Genomic DNA, 22,473 nt, shown 5'->3' with positions numbered 1-22,473 from the left:
GCAGCATGAGAGTGGCGTGGTGTTTGCGCTACCCAGGGACCCCGTAAGGCAACATTCACACTACCAGGGGTCTGTGGAGCCAGCAGACTGCTCAGAAACAAACGTGCAGTTTGGAAATGCACCTCTGCAGATTCTCGGCTGGGAAGAGCCGTTGGGGGGTGGAGTGGGAGCCCAGACCGTGCCCCTAATGCCCAGGTCGGAAGAGTGGGCACGGCAAGGAGGGGAAACGGCCTGTGAGAGGCTGAGTGCTGTGGGCCTGAATCACCCAGCTCCCCCTGTCTGGATGGGACCCAGGCCACCCCTAGCTCTTCCCCGTCCGGATGGGACCCAGGCTGCCCCAGAATAGATGCTCGTGAACATTTCCCTCCTTTTTGGGAAAAGGGCAATGCCTGCTGGACACAAAAGTGCTCTGCGAATTAAACTATGCACAGCAGCGGCAGCGCATCCGCCCTCCGGCCGCACTCTGAGGAAGGAGCCACCCCACTCTGTCCTGCTGGGAAGATGGGACCCAAGTCCCCCGTGCTGAAAAGCTCATCGATCCCAGAGAGAACAGCCACGTGGAGATGGTAGTCACTTTCTGACGACACAATCTGGAAAAGGCCAAGTGGCTCTGCAGCTGTGTTTACAGAAAGGTCGGGATGCCGAGTTCTAGGGTCAGCAGGAAAATCGCTGCATAGATGTCGGCAGAAGCTGCTTTCCTCATGAAACACGTTCACTGGCGCGATTACGTCTCAGCCAACGTCCTCACCAAGGCTCTTTTCTCTAATTTATATGCGAAGTAAAATGAACGTGTGTCATCTGGGGCTCTGTGGGCACCGTCACGGCGACTCAGACACTGCATTTAGGTCCTGGCGGAAACCCAAGGCAGGGGGGTCTGCTGGGGGGGCTGCAGGCAGAGATAGGAGGGTCTGCCAGGGGGCGGGGGGGCTGCAGGAGACAGGAGGGTCTGCTGGAGGGGGCTGCAGGCAGAGACAGGAGGGTCTGCCGAGGGCAGGGGGGCTGGAGGAGGAGACAGGAGGGTCTGCCAGGGGTGCTGCAGGCAGAGACAGGAGGGTCTGCTAAGGGGGCTGCAGGCAGGAGGCACGGGGGACAGCCAGGGGGACTGCAGGCGGGCACCGGAGGGGTCTGCTGGGGAAGCTATGGGTGGGCATTGAGGGGCTGCAGGCAGGCACAGGGTGAGGGTTGGCTGGGGGGCTGCAGGCGGGGTCAGCTGGGGGGGTCTGCTTTCTGCTTTGGTATAAATGAACACTTAGTCATCTTCTACCTAACTTAATTTTTTTGGCATAAATAATTATAAATATGATGTGCTTCACATATGTGATTCCAAATTAGGTTAGTGAGCCAGGATCTGTCTTAGGGATGGATAATTTAAAAACTGAGGAGGAGAAAACAGTTCCTCAAAAAGTTAAACGTACAATTACCGTAATACCCAGGAGTTCTACTCCCGGGGAATATGCCCCAAAGAATTGAAAACAGGGACCTGAACAAAAACCTGAACACTAGCGTTCACAGCAGCGCAGCTGACGACGGCCAGGAGGTGGGACCGTGTCCGCCAGCCGACAAAGGACCAGCAAGACGTGGGGTCCCCATCACCCGGGGAACATGACTTGGTCATAAAAAGGGATGAAATACTGACCCACGTGACCACACGGATGACCTTGGGAAACACTACGTGGAAGACGCCAGCCACAGAGTCCCACGTTCATGATTCCATTGGCATGAAATGCCCGGACCGGCAAACCCAGAGATGTGTGAACCCAAGGTCCCAGGGAGGAGATGGGGAGAAGCTGCCCAGGGCCACGGGGGTTTCTCTGGGGGTGACAAAAATATCGTGGACAGAGAGATGGTGGCTACACAACCTTGTGAATGTACAAAATACCACAGAATTGCATGTTTTAAAGTGGTTGCTTTCATCTTATGTGAATTTACAATGTTAACCCACAAAGCTGGTCCGGGGCTTCTCTTAAAGAGGTTATTTTATCTCGGCGTCAGCGCACCCTGAGCTCTCGCCAAACACTCACTCAGGTATAGCTTGTTAATTTCAACACGGGATGTATTTTTAAAAATATTCACGTTGAGATGAGACAGCCTCCGGTGATGTCACTGGTGAGGACGCCGTGTGGGGAACGTGGCGGAACTGGCGGAAACAGCTGAGTTTTTGGGTCCTTCTCTAGAAGCGGGGCCAGGGCGCGTCCTGGGTGGGGAGGGGGGAGGGGAATGCTGGGGGAAGGGGTCCCAGGCTGTTCACATAACGAGATGCCCTTGCCAGGGCCGGAGGCTCAAGCACTTGGGTCTTTCCTGGGCTCCACTTGGCCCTGAGGGGAAACTTGATACTTATATTACTTTCGTGCCACCCAGTCTCCGCTCAGGAGCAAAGCAAACGTGGTCTTGTGCGTGGCTGCGGCTGCTTTGCCTCTGGCTACGTGACTCTCAGAAAATGCCCCATCCCTAAGGTTCCCCCAGGATTTTGGTCACCGAGGACCGCGTGCTAGAGGCCAGCGAAGACCAGGAAGGTAGTTCCGCTGCCTCCCGAAGCTGACCTCTCTCTTAGCTTTCCAGGAAAATGCAGTCTTGGTTCTGGTGTACACACGAGGGTGGCACACGTAACTGCCCAACAGCTCTTCCCCCGACAGGCAGAACCTCTGGCTGGAAAGCAGCCTGTGGGTGCATTTTTCTAATTACTCAAAATCAACCTAAAAGGCACAAACACTAAGAGGGTTATTCGCAGAGGCTCAACCTCTTCTGAGGAAACCATTACTTTATAACATTCATAATTTTGGAATATTCTGTTACTGGGGTTGAGGACAACCAAGGAGGTTTCAAAAAGTCACTTTGAAACCAAGAAAGAGCTTCCAGTACATTCTGCGTGGACAGCTCCACCCGCTTCGGCAGAGGGAGGCGATAGGCGTGTGCTGGCTGCCTCTGGGTCGAACAGTCCAAGGCTCTGTTAGGCCCTGACTGGGGCCAGTTGGAGGAAAGCAAGGGCTTAACCAGCTCTCCCCTACTCGCTGAGAGCTGAGAGCCCCCCCCAAGAACACTGGTCTCTGTGCTCTCCTCACACCACCCCACGTGGGACCTTCCCTACTCGCTGAGAGCCGAGGGCTCCTGATGCCTGCGGGGTCTCCTCCCGGCTCCCCCAAACGCCAGCCTCTATGCTCTCCTCACACCACCCCACATGGGACCTTTGACGATGTTCTCAGGCTCACTTCAAATATTGTCAAGCACAGAAAACTGAGGGATAGATGCTTACTAATCGCTTTAGGTGGTGATGACTTCCCTAGTCCTTTAACTCAATCTGTACACCTCTGAGCAAAAGAAATCGCAATTCTTGCATTTTATAAAGTCCTAAATGAAAAATGTTTCTGAAAGATGAGAATAATTACTGTAAAAGTTCCAAGTTTCATATTTTAACTCATGGCCAGGTAATATTTTCCCACCCAAACGTGAAGTAGGGAGCTTTGGTTGGGAAAAGGGGAAGAGCAGCTTCAAGAAGCGGGGAGAGACGGTGAAAACCTGCGGGTTTCCACACACGTTTCCTCGCCAGATGATTGTCAAATGGCATGCGACTGTGTGTGTGGCCAAAGCCTCACCCAGGATATTCCTCTGAGCAAAAACATTTGGCACTAGCAGGAGTTCCTTCTCCACCTCGCCCGGATGAACATTTCTGAGCTGCTTCAGTTACAGGGCCTGGGAACTATCCGGCGTCTCGCAAATTTCTATGGCAGGTTTTTACCTAAACATCGAAGAAAGGGAACAGCTCTACTGGCAAGATGCCCTTCCAATGGCGAATGGCCGCGTCTACACAGCCTTCCCAACATGAGGCTCGTTTCACAGACAATCCAAGTACACGCAACTGAAAACACACTCCAAGAACAAAGCGGAATCTTCCACGCGTGTCATGAACTACTCGCAGACTATGCCTGTCCAGCAAAAAAATACGGCTTTATTGGATCTATTTCCTAACTACAAAGACAGCTGACACAGACATCAAACGTTTCCTTTTCGAAGACAGGCCCCTGAAAAAGGCTGCACATGACTCCTACAATGCTGGGTGCAGGGTACCCAGCCGCAGGTGGGACGCGGCCACACGTCTTCACGGTTATGTGCAGACCGACGGGATGGCCTTCGGGTTGTTTCTTTCTGTGAGTGAGACACAAGAGACGCGACTGTGCCGGAGCGCACGGTACAGGCCGTTCCTTCCGCAGGAGCCCTTTCTCCATCAGTGACGTTCTGTTCAGTGACTTCACAGCCGGAGCCTCCACCCGCAGGTGCAATTCAGGCAGGTTCCATAAGGGGGCATTAATTCCTAAGGCACGAGTTCAGGTCAACTGTGTTTTAATGAATAAACCATGCTTTTTGGTTATATGAACAATAGATCGCTGCGAGTAATCATACGTAATAAGCAATTAATTGTACAAAGTGCCCAGCAAAGCGTACACGAACCTACCTGTTAACAGTAACTCATCTAAAAACACATGACGCAGGGCTGAGCATTAAAGCGGCGTTTTTGGTTTCCTTAGATGAAGCAGAGAGTGGTAAGGCTTCTGTGAAACAATCATCTTATAACTGAACAAATATATTACACTTATGTTGCACGTTATTTACAATCACTTTCTAATGTTGCCGTCTGGTAACCTACAGCTACTGTGAATCACAGCTCCTGGCTTTCTAGGGTCCTCCTCGAACTGCGCGAGATGAGAAAACGCACGGCCGTCCGATGCGGCGATGGACGCCAGCAAGAGCAGCGCCTGGAGCCCCAGACGCAGGTTCCAAAACGGATGCCGGTTATTGCTGACAGGGAAGCCCTCCCGGGCGAGGACACGTCGGCTCTGTTATTATTTATACATAAATAGATGCCCAGATATGTACACACATGCAAATGCAGTCTACCCTGTAACAGGTTTTTCTGCTTTTGTCCAGTAACCTATTGATGTGCTATTCAACTTAGTTGTGCCATGTTCGAAGCCAGATTAAAAACAAAGATGCGAGCATGCGACCATGAACAAGCCTACGGTTTCAACCGCGCAGACAAGGGAAGCGTGTTACAAAAGAGCTGAGATGACAGACTGGAAGATTCTAAAACGCACTGCGTAAGGCAGCAGGCTTGTACGTGACAGCCCAGGTTCCAAACGTAGGAGACTCATATTAGGGTCCTCTCACAGCCTGCCAGTGTTCTCTTCATTCATACAAAGGGTAAAACCTCACAATGAAATGTGTTTGCAGTTTCTGCTCCTACCAATACTCCTACAGTAGCAAATTCAATGCTCAATTCTATGATACCCTGATAGTCTAGTTAAATAAGGCACTTCCAGTATTGAACCCCAGGGGTGCCAGAAGGGCTGGGCGTGGGGTCAAACTGCGTGTGGGCCGTTCCCATGAAAGGCCCCTGCACGGTGGGTCTCCCGTGCTCAGCCCAGCCACCTCCCTTCTGTTGTCATGAGATGACTTCTCCAGGAGACACACTGATCTCCCTTCCTCCCTGCTTTCCTTCTTGTTGGAGAGCCAATCTTTGCACATATTAATGTTCAGCTCCTGGCATTCAGTCAGTTGGAGGTCCTGAGTGGTACCAGGTGTGCGTTCAGTTTATTTATTCAGAAGTCTTTGTCTGCTGAAGTCAGCATACCCCCGCTGAACTGAGTGCTCCAATGTGGCAACTAGGAGTGGGTGCTCGTGCTGGAGAGGTCATTTCGTATTATTTCATTTACTGTAAGAAAAGAAAAATTGAGAGAGTATTAGGGAAATACCATAAACATCAAAGCAACACCCCCAGCCCTGCTCCTCCATCAGTGATGCTCACGCTTGTGACAAGGCATCTCCCCAGGAACCCGCATTTCCTCCTGGGTCCCGCCCTGGTCCATGAGTGTCATAAGCCAGTGCCCGGCTGCCTCGGCAGAGAGCTGGGGTCGCCAGAGTGACCGCCCTCGTCCGTAGCACGGTGCCAGCACATCTCTGACGGCCAAAGTACAGGTGCCAGGTGCCGGCCACGATCCTGGGAAGACGCCGTGGCTGCCTCTCCACGAACCAAGCCACCCACAGGTCCACACCAGCACTTCTGCGGTGTCAGCACCAGTGTCGCCTGAGCCTCCCTCTCAGGCTCTTCCTGATTTTTATTTCCCTTTGGATGGCGGAGTCCCTGAGTCCCCCACAGGCCAGTGACGTTCCCCGTCACCTGTGACTTCTGGCAGATGCAGAGGAAACGAGCGGCACCATTAGGGCCTTTGTGAGCTGCATGCATCCCCGCTCCACCCACCTCCTGCTGTGGCCGCCCTGATGGGCGCTGAGATAGGGGATGTGCCACCAGCACTGTCGCCACGTCCCATCTCCCTCCCAGGTTCTGGTGGGGCGTGCGCTGACGTCACGGAACTGCCCGGGCTTCCCTCTGCCATGGGCTGGAGCGCCCAGAGCCCAGATAAGCCCCACGTGTTTCTGCAAAGGCCCCGGCCTGTCTCAGGGTGGCTTCCTGGAGCAATTAGTGGTGTGCATTTCATCACCCCACTCCCTTCCCCAAATTCCCTTTCAACAACCCCCCTGACTATTTTTAAGAATAACAATAACAAAACACAGATGGAGAACCAGGAATTGTGTCATGGGAACTGATAACAGGACACACTGGCACTGAGCTCCAGGAGGAATCCTGGCTGCAAACACACACCCGAGGCTGGCTCGCCCAAGGCTCTGTGGAGCTAGAGACCCGGGCAAGCAAAGGTGCCCCACACGCCTGGCCCCGCCAGCAGCACCTCCTGACACGGCGCCCACAGAGGGTCCCGACTCCATCCCGCGTGGGAGCTCAGCCTCTGTAAAGACACAGGCACGCGTCGGCTCCCCGCCGGCCCTGCTCAGAGCCACGCTGATCCTGGGCCCTGCCCAAGACGGGACCTGGCACTCAGCCACACGACGCAGAGCCAGGCTCTCTGCAGAGGGCTCCGCCCCCAGTGTGGAAGGCACCAGAAGGAGCCCGGGCTCCTGCCCCTCCGTGTGACTCTTCACAAACACTAATGAGGATAACGACAGGGCCCAGGTGCTCGCAGGCTGCTCCCGTACTGGCACACAGGACCTGACTTGTCCCGGAGTGCGCACGGCAGCTCCTATACCACAGGCACTTTCCGTGACACTCGGGCGGCGCCGCGGGGCCTCAGCACAACGCAGAGAGAAAGAGGGCTCTGTTCTGTGTGGGGGTCGCACGTCCCCACCTGAACGCCCTGGGCTGCTGGTTCCTCACCGTCCTCCCGCCCGCTGTGCTGCTGAGTGCAGCGGCTCCCAGGAGCTCCATGCCCTGCTGTGCTCGGCACCTGTGGCATGAGACGGGGATGCCCCAGAATTCGAGACCAGTTAACTCCTTTCCCATTGCGCTGGTTCAGCCTTGCTACAAAAGACGTCTGCAAAGAGGCAGGAGAAGCCACCTGCCCAGGAGGAAGACACGGTGGGGGTTCAGGTAGCTCAGAACAGGCCCCACCTGTTGGGGAAGGGAGGCTGCCCAATGCATGAAGAGGCCGGGATCAGGTCCTCATCCAGCCCCAGCCAGTGGAGCTCCAAAAGAAAGGACTCCAGTCAGAATAGTGATTGTGGGGTTGAAAGAGGCCTAAATGATCCACATAGGGGAAAGGTGGGGACGCTACAAAGAAATAATGAAGCCATGAGTGGACCATGAAGGGTAACAGTGACAGGGACAGAAGGGAGGCCTGAGAGGCAACGATGAAGGGGACAGGAGAGAGGACTGGGGGGTAATAATGATAGGACGTGGGGAGGACTGAGGGGTAATGGTGGGACGTGGGGAGGACTGAGGGGTAATAATGGTGGGACGTGGGGAGGACTGAGGGGTAATAATGGTGGGACGTGGGGAGGACTGAGGGGTAATAATGGTGGGACGTGGGGAGGACTGAGGGGTAATAATGGTGGGACGTGGGGAGGACTGAGGGGTAATAATGGTGGGACGTGGGGAGGACTGGGGGGTAATAATGGTGGGACGTGGGGAGGACTGGGGGGTAATAATGGTGGGACGTGGGGAGGACTGAGGGGTAATGGTGGGACGTGGGGAGGACTGAGGGGTAATAATGGTGGGACGTGGGGAGGACTGAGGGGTAATAATGGTGGGACGTGGGGAGGACTGAGGGGTAATAATGGTGGGACGTGGGGAGGACTGAGGGGTAATGGTGGGACGTGGGGAGGACTGAGGGGTAATAATGATGGGACGTGGGGAGGACTGACTGGTAATAATGGTGGGACGTGGGGAGGACTGGGGGGTAATAATGATGGGATGTGGGGAGGACTGAGGGGTAATGGTGGGACGTGGGGAGGACTGAGGGGTAATGGTGGGACGTGGGGAGGACTGACGGGTAATAATGGTGGGACGTGGGGAGGACTGACTGGTAATAATGGTGGGACGTGGGGAGGACTGGGGGGTAATAATGATGGGACGTGGGGAGGACTGAGGGGTAATGGTGGGACGTGGGGAGGACTGAGGGGTAATAATGATGGGACGTGGGGAGGACTGAGGGGTAATGGTAGGACGTGGGGAGGACTGAGGGGTAATGGTGGGACGTGGGGAGGACTGAGGGGTAATGGTGGGACGTGGGGAGGACTGAGGGGTAATAATGATGGGACGTGGGGAGGACTGAGGGGTAATAATGGTAGGACGTGGGGAGGACTGAGCGGTAATAATGGTGGGACGTGGGGAGGACTGAGGGGTAATAATGGTGGGACGTGGGGAGGACTGAGGGGTAATGATGGGATGTGGGGAGGACTGAGGGGTAATGGTGGGACGTGGGGATGACTGAGGGGTAATAATGGTGGGACGTGGGGAGGACTGAGGGGTAATAATGGTGGGACGTGGAGAGGACTGAGGGGTAATAATGGTGGGACGTGGGGAGGACTGAGGGGTAATGGTGGGACGTGGGGAGGACTGAGGGGTAATAATGATGGGACGTGGGGAGGACTGACTGGTAATAATGGTGGGACGTGGGGAGGACTGGGGGGTAATAATGATGGGACGTGGGGAGGACTGAGGGGTAATAATGGTAGGACGTGGGGAGGACTGAGGGGTAATGGTGGGACGTGGGGAGGACTGAGGGGTAATAATGATGGGACGTGGGGAGGACTGAGGGGTAATAATGGTAGGACGTGGGGAGGACTGAGGGGTAATGGTGGGACGTGGGGAGGACTGAGGGGTAATGGTGGGACGTGGGGAGGACTGAGGGGTAATAATGATGGGACATGGGGAGGACTGAGGGGTAATAATGGTAGGACGTGGGGAGGACTGAGGGGTAATAATGGTGGGACGTGGGGAGGACTGAGGGGTAATAATTGTGGGACGTGGGGAGGACTGAGGGGTAATGATGGGATGTGGGGAGGACTGAGGGGTAATGGTGGGACGTGGGGATGATTGAGGGGTAATAATGGTGGGACGTGGGGAGGACTGAGGGGTAATAATGGTGGGACGTGGGGAGGACTGAGGGGTAATAATGGTGGGACGTGGGGAGGACTGAGGGGTAATGGTGGGACGTGGGGAGGACTGAGGGGTAATAATGATGGGACATGGGGAGGACTGACTGGTAATTATGGTGGGACGTGGGGAGGACTGGGAGGTAATAATGATGGGACGTGGGGAGGACTGAGGGGTAATGGTGGGACGTGGGGAGGACTGAGGGGTAATGGTGGGACGTGGGGAGGACTGACGGGTAATAATGGTGGGACGTGGGGAGGACTGAGGAGTAATGGTGGGACGTGGGGAGGACTGAGGGGTAATGATGGGACGTGGGGAGGACTGAGGGGTAATAATGGTAGGACGTGGGGAGGACTGAGGGGTAATGGTGGGACGTGGGGAGGACTGAGGGGTAATAATGATGGGACGTGGGGAGGACTGAGGGGTAATAATGGTAGGACGTGGGGAGGACTGAGGGGTAATAATGGTGGGACATGGGGAGGACTGAGGGGTAATAATGGTGGGACGTGGGGAGGACTGAGGGGTAATGATGGGATGGGAGGACTGAGGGGTAATGGTGGGACGTGGGGATGACTGAGGGGTAATAATGGTGGGACGTGGGGATGACTGAGGGGTAATAATGGTGGGACGTGGGGAGGACTGAGGGGTAATAATGGTGGGACGTGGGGAGGACTGAGGGGTAATAATGGTGGGACGTGGGGAGGACTGAGGGGTAATGGTGGGAGGTGGGGAGGACTGAGGGGTAATGGTGGGACGTGGGGAGGACTGAGGGGTAATAATGGTGGGACGTGGGGAGGACTGAGGGGTAATAATGATGGGATGTGGGGAGGGCTGAGGGGTAATGATGGGACGTGGGGAGTACTGAGGGGTAATGGTGGGACGTGGGGATGACTGAGGGGTAATGGTGGGACGTGGGGAGGACTGAGGGGTAATGGTGGGATGTGGGGAGGACTGACGGGTAATAATGGTGGGACGTGGGGAGGACTGACGGGTAATAATGGTGGGACGTGGGGAGGACTGAGGGGTAATAATGGTGGGACGTGGGGAGGACTGAGGGGTAATAATGGTGGGACGTGGGGAGGACTGAGGGGTAATAATGGTGGGAGGTGGGGAGGACTGAGGGGTAATGGTGGGAGGTGGGGAGGACTGAGGGGTAATGGTGGGACGTGGGGAGGACTGAGGGGTAATAATGGTGGGACGTGGGGAGGACTGAGGGGTAATAATGATGGGATGTGGGGAGGACTGAGGGGTAATGATGGGATGTGGGGAGGACTGAGGGGTAATGGTGGGACGTGGGGAGGACTGAGGGGGTAATAATGGTGGGACGTGGGGAGGACTGGGGGGTAATAATGATGGGATGTGGGGAGGACTAAGGGGTAATAATGATGGGATGTGGGGAGGACTGAGAGGCAATGATGAAGGGGACAGAAGGGAGGACTGAGGGGTAATAATGGTGGGACGTGCGGAGGACTGAGGGGTAATAATGGTGGGACGTGGGGAGGACTGAGGGGTAATAATGGTGGGACGTGGGGAGGACTGAGGGGTAATAATGATGGGACGTGGGGAGGACTGAGGGGTAATAATGGTGGGACGTGGGGAGGACTGAGGGGTAATAATGGTGAGATGTGGGGAGGACTGAGGGGTAATAATGGTGAGATGTGGGGAGGACTGAGGGGTAATGGTGGGATGTGGGGAGGACTGAGGGGTAATAATGATGGGACGTGGGGAGGACTGAGGGGTAATAATGGTGGGACGTGGGGAGGACTGAGGGGTAATAATGGTGAGATGTGGGGAGGACTGAGGGGTAATGGTGGGATGTGGGGAGGACTGAGGGGTAATAATGATGGGACGTGGGGAGGACTGAGGGGTAATAATGGTGGGACGTGGGGAGGACTAAGGGGTAATAATGATGGGATGTGGGGAGGACTGAGAGGCAATGATGAAGGGGACAGAAGGGAGGACTGAGGGGTAATAATGGTGGGACGTGGGGAGGACTGAGGGGTAATAATGATGGGATGTGGGGAGGACTGAGGGGTAATGATGGGATGTGGGGAGGACTGACGGGTAATGGTGGGACGTGGGGAGGACTGAGGGGTAATGGTGGGACGTGGGGAGGACTGACGGGTAATAATGGTGGGACGTGGGGAGGACTGGGGGGTAATAATGGTGGGACGTGGGGAGGACTGAGGGGTAATAATGGTGGGACGTGGGGAGGACTGAGGGGTAATAATGGTGGGACGTGGGGAGGACTGAGGGGTAATAATGATGGGATGTGGGGAGGACTGAGGGGTAATGGTGGGACGTGGGGAGGACTGAGGGGTAATAATGGTGGGACGTGGGGAGGACTGAGGGGTAATAATGATGGGACGTGGGGAGGACTAAGGGGTAATAATGATGGGATGTGGGGAGGACTGAGAGGCAATGATGAAGGGGACAGAAGGGAGGACTGAGGGGTAATAATGGTGGGACGTGGGGAGGACTGAGGGGTAATAATGATGGGATGTGGGGAGGACTGAGGGGTAATGATGGGATGTGGGGAGGACTGACGGGTAATGGTGGGACGTGGGGAGGACTGAGGAGTAATGGTGGGACGTGGGGAGGACTGACGGGTAATAATGGTGGGACGTGGGGAGGATTGGGGGGTAATAATGATGGGACGTGGGGAGGACTGAGGGGTAATGGTGGGACGTGGGGAGGACTGAGGGGTAATAATGGTGGGACGTGGGGATGACTGAGGGGGTAATAATGGTGGGACGTGGGGATGACTGAGGGGTAATAATGGTGGGACGTGGGGATGACTGAGGGGTAATAATGATGGGATGTGGGGAGGACTGAGAGCTAGTAATGATGGGATGTGGGGAGGCCTGAGGGCAATAGTGAGGGGACAGGATGGGTGATGGGGACAGTGACAGGGTGGGCACGGCGTCTGAGGTCTCCATCATGTTCATGGGACAGGCCGCCTGCATGGCTGCCGTGAGCCGTCTTGTTCCCCACGGGCACAGGAGGGCGCGTCTGCTGAGGGTGAAAGGGGAAGCGGCATGGCAGTGGGGCTTCCCCTTGCTGCCCACGGGCACCTGAGCCTCGGTGGGAGAGCCCGTTGGGGGGCAGAAAGTTCCTCGGTGTGTCCCCCGGCCACCCAGGTTCCCGCCGGGGGCCGCCACAGCCTCCTTTGCTCTCTGCCTCGGTCTGTGGCTGCTGAGCTCTCGGGAGGGGAGGAGCGCCGGCCTCAAGAGAGCTGTCGAGGCCTAAGGAGCCAGCAGCAGCCTGCACCCCACTCCTGTGGGCTGGCGGTGCGTGTGGGCCGACCCCGTCCCAGCGCCGGGTCAAGTGTGTTCCACAAGGTCTCAGACGCTGCAGGGACGCATGGCCGGGACCAGACACAGCCCAGGCACCCTCCAGGGCCTTCCCACTGCCCCATGGCAGCAGCTGACAGAGAGCGGGACGGACAACCCTGACACCGCTCAGCAGAGGACAGTACAGCAACCGAACTGCAGAGGAGGCTGCACCGCCCAACCGTCCACACCGCGGACGAGAGCCGTGCGTGGAGCCGTACTCACCCCGCAGACACGGCCTGTGCCGTAGCCCTGAGAGGAAAGCCACGGCTTCCCCTTTCACAGGTGGACAACGGGCCCATCCTGGGGGTCGGTCTGAGGCCATGTGGCTCGCTGGCGCTGGGCTGAAAGACAGGACCGCCCCCCCAACTCCTTCCCGCCACGAGCACTTCTGACCCATGAGGTCAGCCACAGCTGCCCGGCCCTGCCCTTGCTATTCCGGGGGCGGCTTCCTTGGGTATGGTTGCCGATGACACCTACGGTTTCCCATACCAGCTCTCTCTGCTGATAATTTCCATCTTCTTATTCAGCTTTTCCACAGACACAAAGGGTTTTTTCCCTTCCTAGCATATTTTGAATTGCAGGTAGCATGTGACCCTCACAGCGTGTGGGAGACCTGAAAGAGGAAACTTACTTTGACTAACGTCAGATGTCCCCGCAACAGGATGTGGTGAGCTGTTATACCACAATTTAATTTAATAAGGAGGGTTTTTTTCCCTTATATTAGATTTTTCTCTAAAGTGCTCCTCAGGTGGAAACTATTGTTTTTTCCTAAAACTCGAGTGTGGCGTTTTGAATCCTGGCTGCAGGCTGAGAACCTCCCTCGAGGACACACTCATACCCACCTCTCTATACACATCCACACACCCACACCCATACCCACCTCTCTATGTACATCTGGAATTGAGTGAAGGAGGAAATCAGTATATTTTTAAATATAAAAACTACCAAGTACGAGGGCAGGCGTGGCTTTCACTGCCTCACCTGTGAATCTTATCTGCGCCCTTGCTGGGGCCACGCAAGCTCTCACTAGCTGTGCATAAACAAGCCGTAGGCGAGACGCCTTTCTCAGTCAAGTATTCGTACCTTCACATAACCAGTTTCTTCTTTTTGATCATCATTTTGAAAGAAAGTTGACATTTAAACTTCACCCTGTAGTGAGCTACCCAAAGTTCACCTCTTAAGTTTCACGCAGGAGTTTCGTTTCTCTATGCTGGGAATGACAAGGGCCAGAACGGAGCTGCCAGGGCCTGAACGCTGTTGATGTATTTTGCCCCCTTGCTGCCTGGCTTGCAAGCAACATTTTTCTGCATTTCTGAATGCCTGGTTTCTGAAAGCAATTAACGATCTTACATTTTAAGGAATGAACAAACTACCCATTTCCCCAGCAGTTATGCAACCCTGCCTGGCCCTCCATGCACCTGCCTGTCTGCTCCTTGCAACAGCCCCGGGAGCGGCAAAGGCAGGCCCTGTAGCCACCCGTTCTGTCCACGGGGACCCCAGAGGGCTGGGAGAGTGGGAATGGCTGCCTGGGACCCCAGAGCTGACAGGGCGGGGCTGACCCACACTGGGGTCTGAGCTTGGCCAGCTCTACTGGGCCCTGCACAGCCACCTGCCCCCAGATCCTCCCAGATGGCGGCCTGGGGCCCCGCTGGGCAAGCCACAGTGTTAGATGTGTGTTTGTTCCTTCAGTACTTACTAGGAAAGTTGTGGAAAGCTGGAATGGGCCTAGTACTTACTAGGAAAGTCGTGGAAAGCTGGAATGGGCCTACTGGCTGGTGCCTGGGGGACGACTCAGACCCTGGGACAGGAGGGTTCCCACCCTGCCCAGCCAGCTCCTGGCCCCAGGAGCCTGTCCTCTCTCCTCCAAATCTGGCCCCCGTCCCTTCCCTCTCTGGTCCTCCGTTTCACCTGCAGGGTGCTCAGTGCCCGGAACTTGGCGTATCTGAGGTGAGGGAAGGCTGGGGGTGGGGGTGTTTACTGCCACTTTCCTTTCCTGCAGTGTGCGCCTTTTAACACAAGCAAAACACACACATCAACAGACGCCCCCACAGATGCACACATCAGTGGATGCACCCCCCCCCACACACAAAACATCAGCAGATACCCTCCACACACAGACATCAGTAGACGCACCCCCCGAACACACACACAAAACACACACACCAGCAGACGCCCCCCCACCCAGACACACACATCAGTGGACACACACCCCCCCCACACAAAACACATCAGCAGATACCCCACCACACACACACAGAGACACAAACAAACATCAGTGGACACCCCCCACCACACACAAAACACACACATCAGCAGGCGCCACCCCCCTACACAGACATCAGTAGACGCACCCCTCTACACACAAAACACACACATCAGCAGATGCCACCCCCCCCCCACACAGACACACACATCAGCAGATGGCCCCCCTACACACAGACACACACAGCAGTGGACGCCCCCTCCCCCACACAAAACAAAACACACACATCAGCAGACACGCCCCCCCCCCCACCCAGACACACACACCAGCAGACGACCCCCCACCCAGACACACACATCAGTGGACGCACCCCCCCCAACACACAACACACATCAGCAGATACCCCCCCCCCACACACACAGACACAAACATCAGTGGACACCCCCTCCCCACACACAAAACAAAACACACACATCAGCAGACGCCCTCCCCCCCACATACAGAGACACACACATAAGTGGACGCCCCCCCACACAAAACACACACATCAGCAGAAGCCCCCCCGACACACACACAGACACACACATCAGTGGACACTCCCCCACACACAAAACACACACATCAGCAGACGCCCCACCACACACGCACAGACACACACATCAGCAGACGTCCCCCTCCACAGACACACACATCAGTGGACGCCCCCCCGACACACACAGACACACACATCAGCAGACGCCCCCTCCCCACACACAATCAGCAGACACCCTCCCACACACAAAACACACACATCAGCAGATGTCCCCCCCACACACAGACACACACATCAGCAGACGCCCCCTCCCCCCCCACAAATCAGCAGATACCCCCCCCACACAAAACATACACATCAGAGATGCCCCCCCCACACAAAACATACACATCAGAGATACCCCCCCACAGACACACACATCAGAGATGCCCCCCCACAGACACACACATCAGAGATGCCCCCCCACACACAGACACACACATCAGAGATGCCCCTCCACACACAGACACACGCATCAGAGATGCCCCCCCACACACAGACACACACATCAGAGATGCCCCTCCACACACAGACACACACATCAGTGGATGCCCCCCCCCCACAGAGACACACACATCAGTGGATGCTCCCCCCCACACACATATCAGCAGATGCCCCACAAACACACATCAGTGGATGCTCCCCCCACACACAGACACACACATCAGTGGATGCTTCCCCCACAACACACAGACACACACATCAGTGGATGCTCCCCCCCCACACACACACAGACAGACACATCAGTGGATGCCCCCTCCCACACACACACAGAGTCTTCTGCTGCTTGGCTATACTTATTTTTCAGTCATTTCTCCGGTACTAGCTTAAATGTGCCTTAAACTTTTTTTATGTGGGGGTGGGGGAGGCAGGTGGCCAGAGGTGCCAGCGGAGCAGGATGTCGGAGCTGCCGCTCGCCTTCCACTGTGCCGTGAGAGCCACTGGGACACGTCAGCATCTCCCCTGTTCTGAAATCAACACCAAGATACACTGAGTCCCTTCGGAGGCATCTGTGGAGGCAGCAACGCCACGCGAGGCCTGCCGACTCTCCAGCTCCGACATTTCGTCCGGACCTCCCGGCAGTGCGGTGGGGGATCCCCTCCCGTGAGGGGCCCAGAGGGGCTTCGAGAAGGCTGTCGCCTGATGGGCTCCATCAAGTTTCCCACTGCAAGACCCTCATTCTACCAGTTTTGATTCCGTTTTAAATCTGACTTCCAAGTGGCACCCCTGCCGACGGTCAAAACGCTCCCCTCTTCTGGTGTGTGCCCTCCATCCTCGCTTCCTGGGGGCAGCCAGTTCCTTGCTGTCTGGACAACAGAGCTCTGCCAACACCACTTATCTCACCCGTCCAGGACTTTATCACCAACTGTCCTACTTCCGACTCCAGCAAAGGAGCGATAGCGTGCACGTCTGTGCTTGGCTGTGACTAACAGGGCGTCTGAATAAAGTGAAAATAATCCCACTTTAAGCTGCAAGAGGAAACACCCACAGAAGGAAAGTCCTTCACGGACGGAGACCCAGGATCCTGAAATGCAGCGCGTCCCTTCAACGTTCTGAGAATAAAAATTTAAACATGCAAGCCCTGGGAGGAAAAGCGATCCCTAAAACATGGCAGAAACAACATTAAAAAAATCTTGCTGTTGTTTCAAAAACTGACCTAAGACCAGGCATGGTGGCTCACACCTGTAATCCCAGCACTTTGGGAGGCCAAGGCGGGAGGATCACTTGAGGCCAAAAGTTCAAGACCAGCCTGGGCAATGTAGTGAAACCCCCCCCCCCCACCCACCACCTCTACAAACAAATGTAAAAATGAGCCAGACATGGTGGTGTGCACCTGTGGTCCCAGCCACTTGGGAGGCTGAGGTGGGAGGACGGCTTGAGCCCAGGAGGTCGAGGCTGCAGTGAGCTGAGATTGTACCACTGCACTCCAGCCTGGGTGACAGAGCAAGACCCTGTCTCGGGAAAAAAAACAAAAAAACCCTGATCTCCTGTTTTCCAGGAGAGCCCGAGCCTTGTGAGGGTTTTTCAGATGGCAATGAAACAACTTGGAAGTCAGCAAATCCAACTCTTCTCAGACTAAAATTCCCCCACTTTCCTGCTGCCTTGTTCAAACCACGGCCGGAGGCTCTGAGGCCCTTCCGAGGCGACGTCTTTGCACCTGAACACTCTGGTAGAACAAGGTTAGCAAAAGGGGGCCTGGAAGGGCCCATCCTCACCTTCTGCCCAGTCCTGCAGGGCTCAGGACACATCATGGGGGCTAATCTGTGGGAAGAGGTTTGACTGAGACCCCGTTCTGCTCTGTGAATGGGCGGACTCTTCAGCATCTCACACGGAGAAACAACTTCCTCCTGGATCGGAGCCCCAAGTCGGGGATGAGGTGCCTCCTGCCTGCACCATAGGCACTGGCCACCTTGTTACAGAATCACCGGCCGTCCGCTGAGGGACACTGGGTGCCAGGGGTCCTAACACCCCTCTAGAGCACCCGGCACAGCTCTCCTTGGGGCTGGGTGCTACCCTTAGTCTCGTTTTGAAGACAGGACTGGGCGGTCAGGTCAGCCCATCCCCACACTGTGGTGAGTAGCAGGGGCAGGAGCAGCCTTGCTGTGGGCCACACCCTGGGCAATGAGCAGTGGCTCCTTGGGGGATCTGAGATTTTTCCAAGTCCGTTTTCTATATGGCTGAACGACGTGGCGAAATGCTTGTCAAGGACACCCTCTCGGGTGCTCTGATCTGCCTCTTTCACGAGCGAGACGGGGGGTGCCAGGCACTTCCAGGTGAACCCTCAGTTACCGCCCATCAGAACAGAAGCAGGCAGCGTGAAACAGGCCGGGCCTGGGGGCTCCATCGCCCTTTACACTGCTGTGCTCAGCTTCCAGACGTTCTACTGTGTGCGTGTGCCCCTCCTTCACGTTTCTGAGGTTCATGGGGACATTAGTGTTGTCCTTCCCTTTCTGTCTCAAAGAATTGACTGTGCCTGTCATTGGATGCGGCGGCCGCCATGAATGTCGACCGGGAAAGCGATGGGAAAAGCTTTTGAGACACAGCTGAGCTGCCTCTACCTGGTCACGCACACGCCGGGCCCATGCAGTCTGCTCCGTCCCCGTCCCTGGCAGAGCCCATGTGGGAGTGGTGCTGACAGTACCAGCCGGAGACTCACTGAGCACCAGGGTGCAGCACAGACAACGATGCCCTCAGGCTGCGTGCAATGAAGAGCCGGGAGAGGCAGCGCTAGAATTGTTTTTAGGAACTGGATTTGGGCTTAAAGAATAAACAATGTGGTTCAGCCACGCTAACCCAAATACACTGTTTAATCCTTGCGGTTAAAAAGTTTAGCACAGGTGAGGACTATAACTTGCATGAAAGATTTTTGTGTCAATTTTTAAAAAGCGTATTTGTTCATATAGGTACCAACTAACTTAATTGCACAAAACATATTTAAAAGCATCTTCCCTCTTTTTCAATGGTTATGTTAGTTCCAATCAACAACCAATTGTGCTATGAATATTCAAGTCTAAGAGTATTTATCTATGACTGCTTAGCAAACCGGACAGTTTGGCAAGGACACAGGCCTCAGAATTATCAGACGTCAGAACGTCCTGCAGGACTGCTCCTTCTTTAGAGTTGTCACTTTCCTTTACACTAAAGCAATACAGGAAACAAAAAAGGCCGTCGTGATGCCACCCACGGCCTACGGGGGCATGTTCCTATCGCCTCTTCCTGTCGCAGCGTCCCCATCCGCCTCACTTTCTGTCCAGCAGGCTCCCTTCTAAGGCCCACCGTCCCACTGGACATAGTGTAATTGTAATTAAACCTGCAGCAGGAACACAATTGTCCTCAGCTTACTCCACTACCTCTGAGGGACAGAAAAGTGCATATTCTTCACAGAGGACAAGTCATCAAAAATAACTTTTTAAAAACAGCAAAACAAAACAGGAAAGACATTCTCCTCCATTCCTATAACTAAGAGATAATTATAAAAAGTATTTGCTAACCTTCCCAGAAAATACACCTTTAGCTAAAGTTAGTCTTGTAACCTAAGGAGGGTAATAATTTGGGTAGGACACAGATAGAACCAGAAATATCTCAGGCCAAATCCTATTCTTAAATAACTAACTTCTAAGATGTCTCCCAATGACGTTTGCTGTACTCAGCTTTGACAATATCTAATAATTCTTGGAGTAAGAACGCCATTTGATGGTGGCTGAAAACCTTAATGAACATACGGATTTTCATGGCTGTGACGTTCATTACAAAGGGGCATGATAGATGTATTTACTGACTGTTTTATGGTTTCACTGAATTGCTGAATACACAGCTTTCAATTTTTCCATCTGACATACACATTTAGACTTGGATGGCTCTCGTTTAAGGTATTACAGTAGATATGAGCTAAGTACATAAAAATATGGTTAAAGCCACAAATTAGAGATCAGAAAATAGGAAGCGAAGAGGAAAACTCTTTTGTTCCACTGTACGTAGATCGCATCTGATGCAGAGGAGGCTTCGGTGTGTGCACCAAGGTAACTGAAGAGGCCGCCTCTCATGTGGGTTTTTTAATTTTTTGAGAAGAAGCAACCTCTTAGAAAGTCTACCATAAATGTTTCCTCCTTCACAAGCAAATATCTGGATTTTCCATAACCTCCTACATGTAGCCTCCACCACGGCCTCCTCGGTCCACCCTAAACTGCCCAACACTGCCAGGCGCCCGGCGGAGAAATGGGGCAAGAACAGGGGCAGTTCTGCCCCCCCACAGTCGAGGAGCCACCACATTCTGAAAATGCAGGGTCGCAGCATCTCTAGAATCCTTCTTTACGACTCTGCATTTTTCAAAGATGCTTTGTAAAGCAGTGGAAAATAACAGCTTCTCAAGTTTCATTAAAAAGTAAGTTCTCAAGTCCGGGACCTATTTCAGCCTTCACTTATTTTTATCTTTTTCATCGCAATAAGCCACCGCCACAGGGCCTGCTATTTTTGGAAGGAGAGGATGGGACAACGGAGGGACAGCCTGACAAGTCACGGTTTTCATCAAACAAGACCCTCATCTGGACGCAGCTGGTGCTGGGGAGCGGGACTGCCACTCGGGACATCAGCCATTAAGACAAGAATTTTCCTACCTTAACTGCCTGCTTCCTTATTTAGCCTGAATGTTGCACAGAATGCAAACGCTGTGTGGAAACTGCCGGGGTTCAGGGTACAGGACCACATGCCCGGGAGATTCCGACAGGCTGTCCTTCCGCCCCTCACTGTGACGGCATGCGGGCGCGTGTTTCCACGGATCTGGTCCACCGTCTTATCTGCGTCAAACTGCCATTCCAGTCACTCACTGGGATCATTAAACCATCACCCGCAGTTTTCCAGGGCTTTCTTTGTTCTACTAGGAAATATATGCTGCCGAATTATGAAATTCCAATTCAAACAGAATTAACAGAATTTAAAAAGTAAAAATGTTAAAGCTCCTTTTAATGAAGATAAAATGAATGGACCCCGAGGAGAGTGACGGGGTTGGGTCTCGTGAGGTTCCGCTTCCTCCTGTCCCTCTGCTACAGAAACAGACAATTCTTCCTCCGCCTGCTCCAGGGGGAGACGGGCACTTGGTGTGAACCGGCACTGATCGGGCGGCCTCCTTCTTTGTAGGGTGGCAGAGAGAGTCAGGATAAAATGTCACCATGTGAAGTGTGTAGCAGCAGGAGGTCAAAAGCTCCACTGGCAACTCAGAAGCCAATACGCCCCTGGTCCCCGGCCAGGCTGCAGGGGTGTGAGCCGAGCCCCCCCGAGCCCCCATCCACCACCAGCACCTGCGCACCACCACTACAGGTATCCTGCGGGCCAGGGACTCCCAAAGGAGGTGGCTGGAGACCACCACTCCTGTGGGATGGGAAACTTGCCTTCCTTCTTTTTTTTTTGGAGATGGAGTCTTGCTCTGTCACCCAGGCTGGAGTGCAGTGGCACGATCTCCACTCACTGCAACCTCTCAAGTTCAAGCGATTCTCCTGCCTCAGCCTCCTGAGTAGCTGGGATTACAGGAACCTGCCACCACACCCAGCTAATTTTTGTATTTTTAGTAGAGATCGGGTTTCGCCATGTTGACCACGCTGGTCTCGAACTCCTGAGCTCAAGTGATCTGCCTGCCGTTGCCTCCCAAAGTGCTGGGATTACAAGTGTGAGCCACTGTGCCTGGCCTGCATTTTATTTTTAGAATCAGCGTCTTGCTCTGTCTGTTGCCCAGGCTGGTGTGCAGTGGAATGATCTCAGCTCACTGCAGCCTTGACCTCCCAGGTTCAAGCAGTCCTCCCTCCTCAGACTCTCAAGTAGCTGGGACCACAGGTGCATGCCACCATGCCTGGCTAATTTTTAAATTTTATAGAGACAGGGTCTTGCTATGTTGCCCAGGCTGGTCTCCAACTCCTGGGCTCAAGTGATTCTCTTGCCTCAGCCTCCCAACATACTAGGATTATAGGTGTGAGCCACCGTACCCAGCCCCAAACCTGCCTTCCTAAAATGTGACTTTCAACTAAATCTTCCTCTTACCAGAGAATTAGCCATTTTGTTAGGTGTGAAAGTTGCACTGTGGCTATGTAAGAAAACGGCCATTTAAAAAAGACACCTGCTTCGGAGGCATGCCAGGGTGGTGGGGGCGGGGAGTGAGGTTGGGGTTTTTTTTTTGAGGCAGTGTCTCATTCTGTCACTGGCTGGAGGTGCAGTGGTTCGATCATAGCTCACTGCAGCCTTGATTTCCCAGGTTTATGCGATCCTCCCTCCTCTGCCTCCTGAGTGCCAACACACCTGGCTAATTTTTGTATTTTTTGTAGAGGTGGGATTTCACCATGTTGCCCAAGCTGGTCTGGAACTCCTGGGCTCATGTGATCTTCCCACGTCAGCCTCTCAAGTAGCTGGGACCACAGGTGTGCACCACCACACCTGGCTA

At 54.4% G+C, this 22,473-nt stretch overlaps 1 protein-coding gene across 8 annotated transcripts in view; it reads right to left on the bottom strand.

Annotated features, from left to right (window-relative positions):
- Positions 1-3,923: 3,923 nt before the first annotated feature.
- NFATC1 (nuclear factor of activated T cells 1) overlaps positions 3,924-22,473 on the bottom strand; it is a 135,413-nt gene continuing 116,863 nt past the window's right edge. For all 8 annotated transcript variants that reach the window (XM_024235818.3, XM_024235815.3, XM_063716968.1 and 5 more), the window contains one exon: positions 3,924-5,704. In XM_024235818.3, the coding sequence (XP_024091586.1) occupies positions 5,702-5,704 (3 nt within the window). In that variant the 3' untranslated portion in view covers positions 3,924-5,701. The remainder of the gene's footprint in view (positions 5,705-22,473) is intronic.

Source organism: Pongo abelii, chromosome 17, assembly GCF_028885655.2.
Source record: "Pongo abelii isolate AG06213 chromosome 17, NHGRI_mPonAbe1-v2.0_pri, whole genome shotgun sequence".
NCBI lineage: Eukaryota > Metazoa > Chordata > Mammalia > Primates > Hominidae > Pongo > Pongo abelii.
Note: the sequence above shows the minus strand (reverse complement) of the source record. Positions and strands in the feature narration are given on the sequence as shown.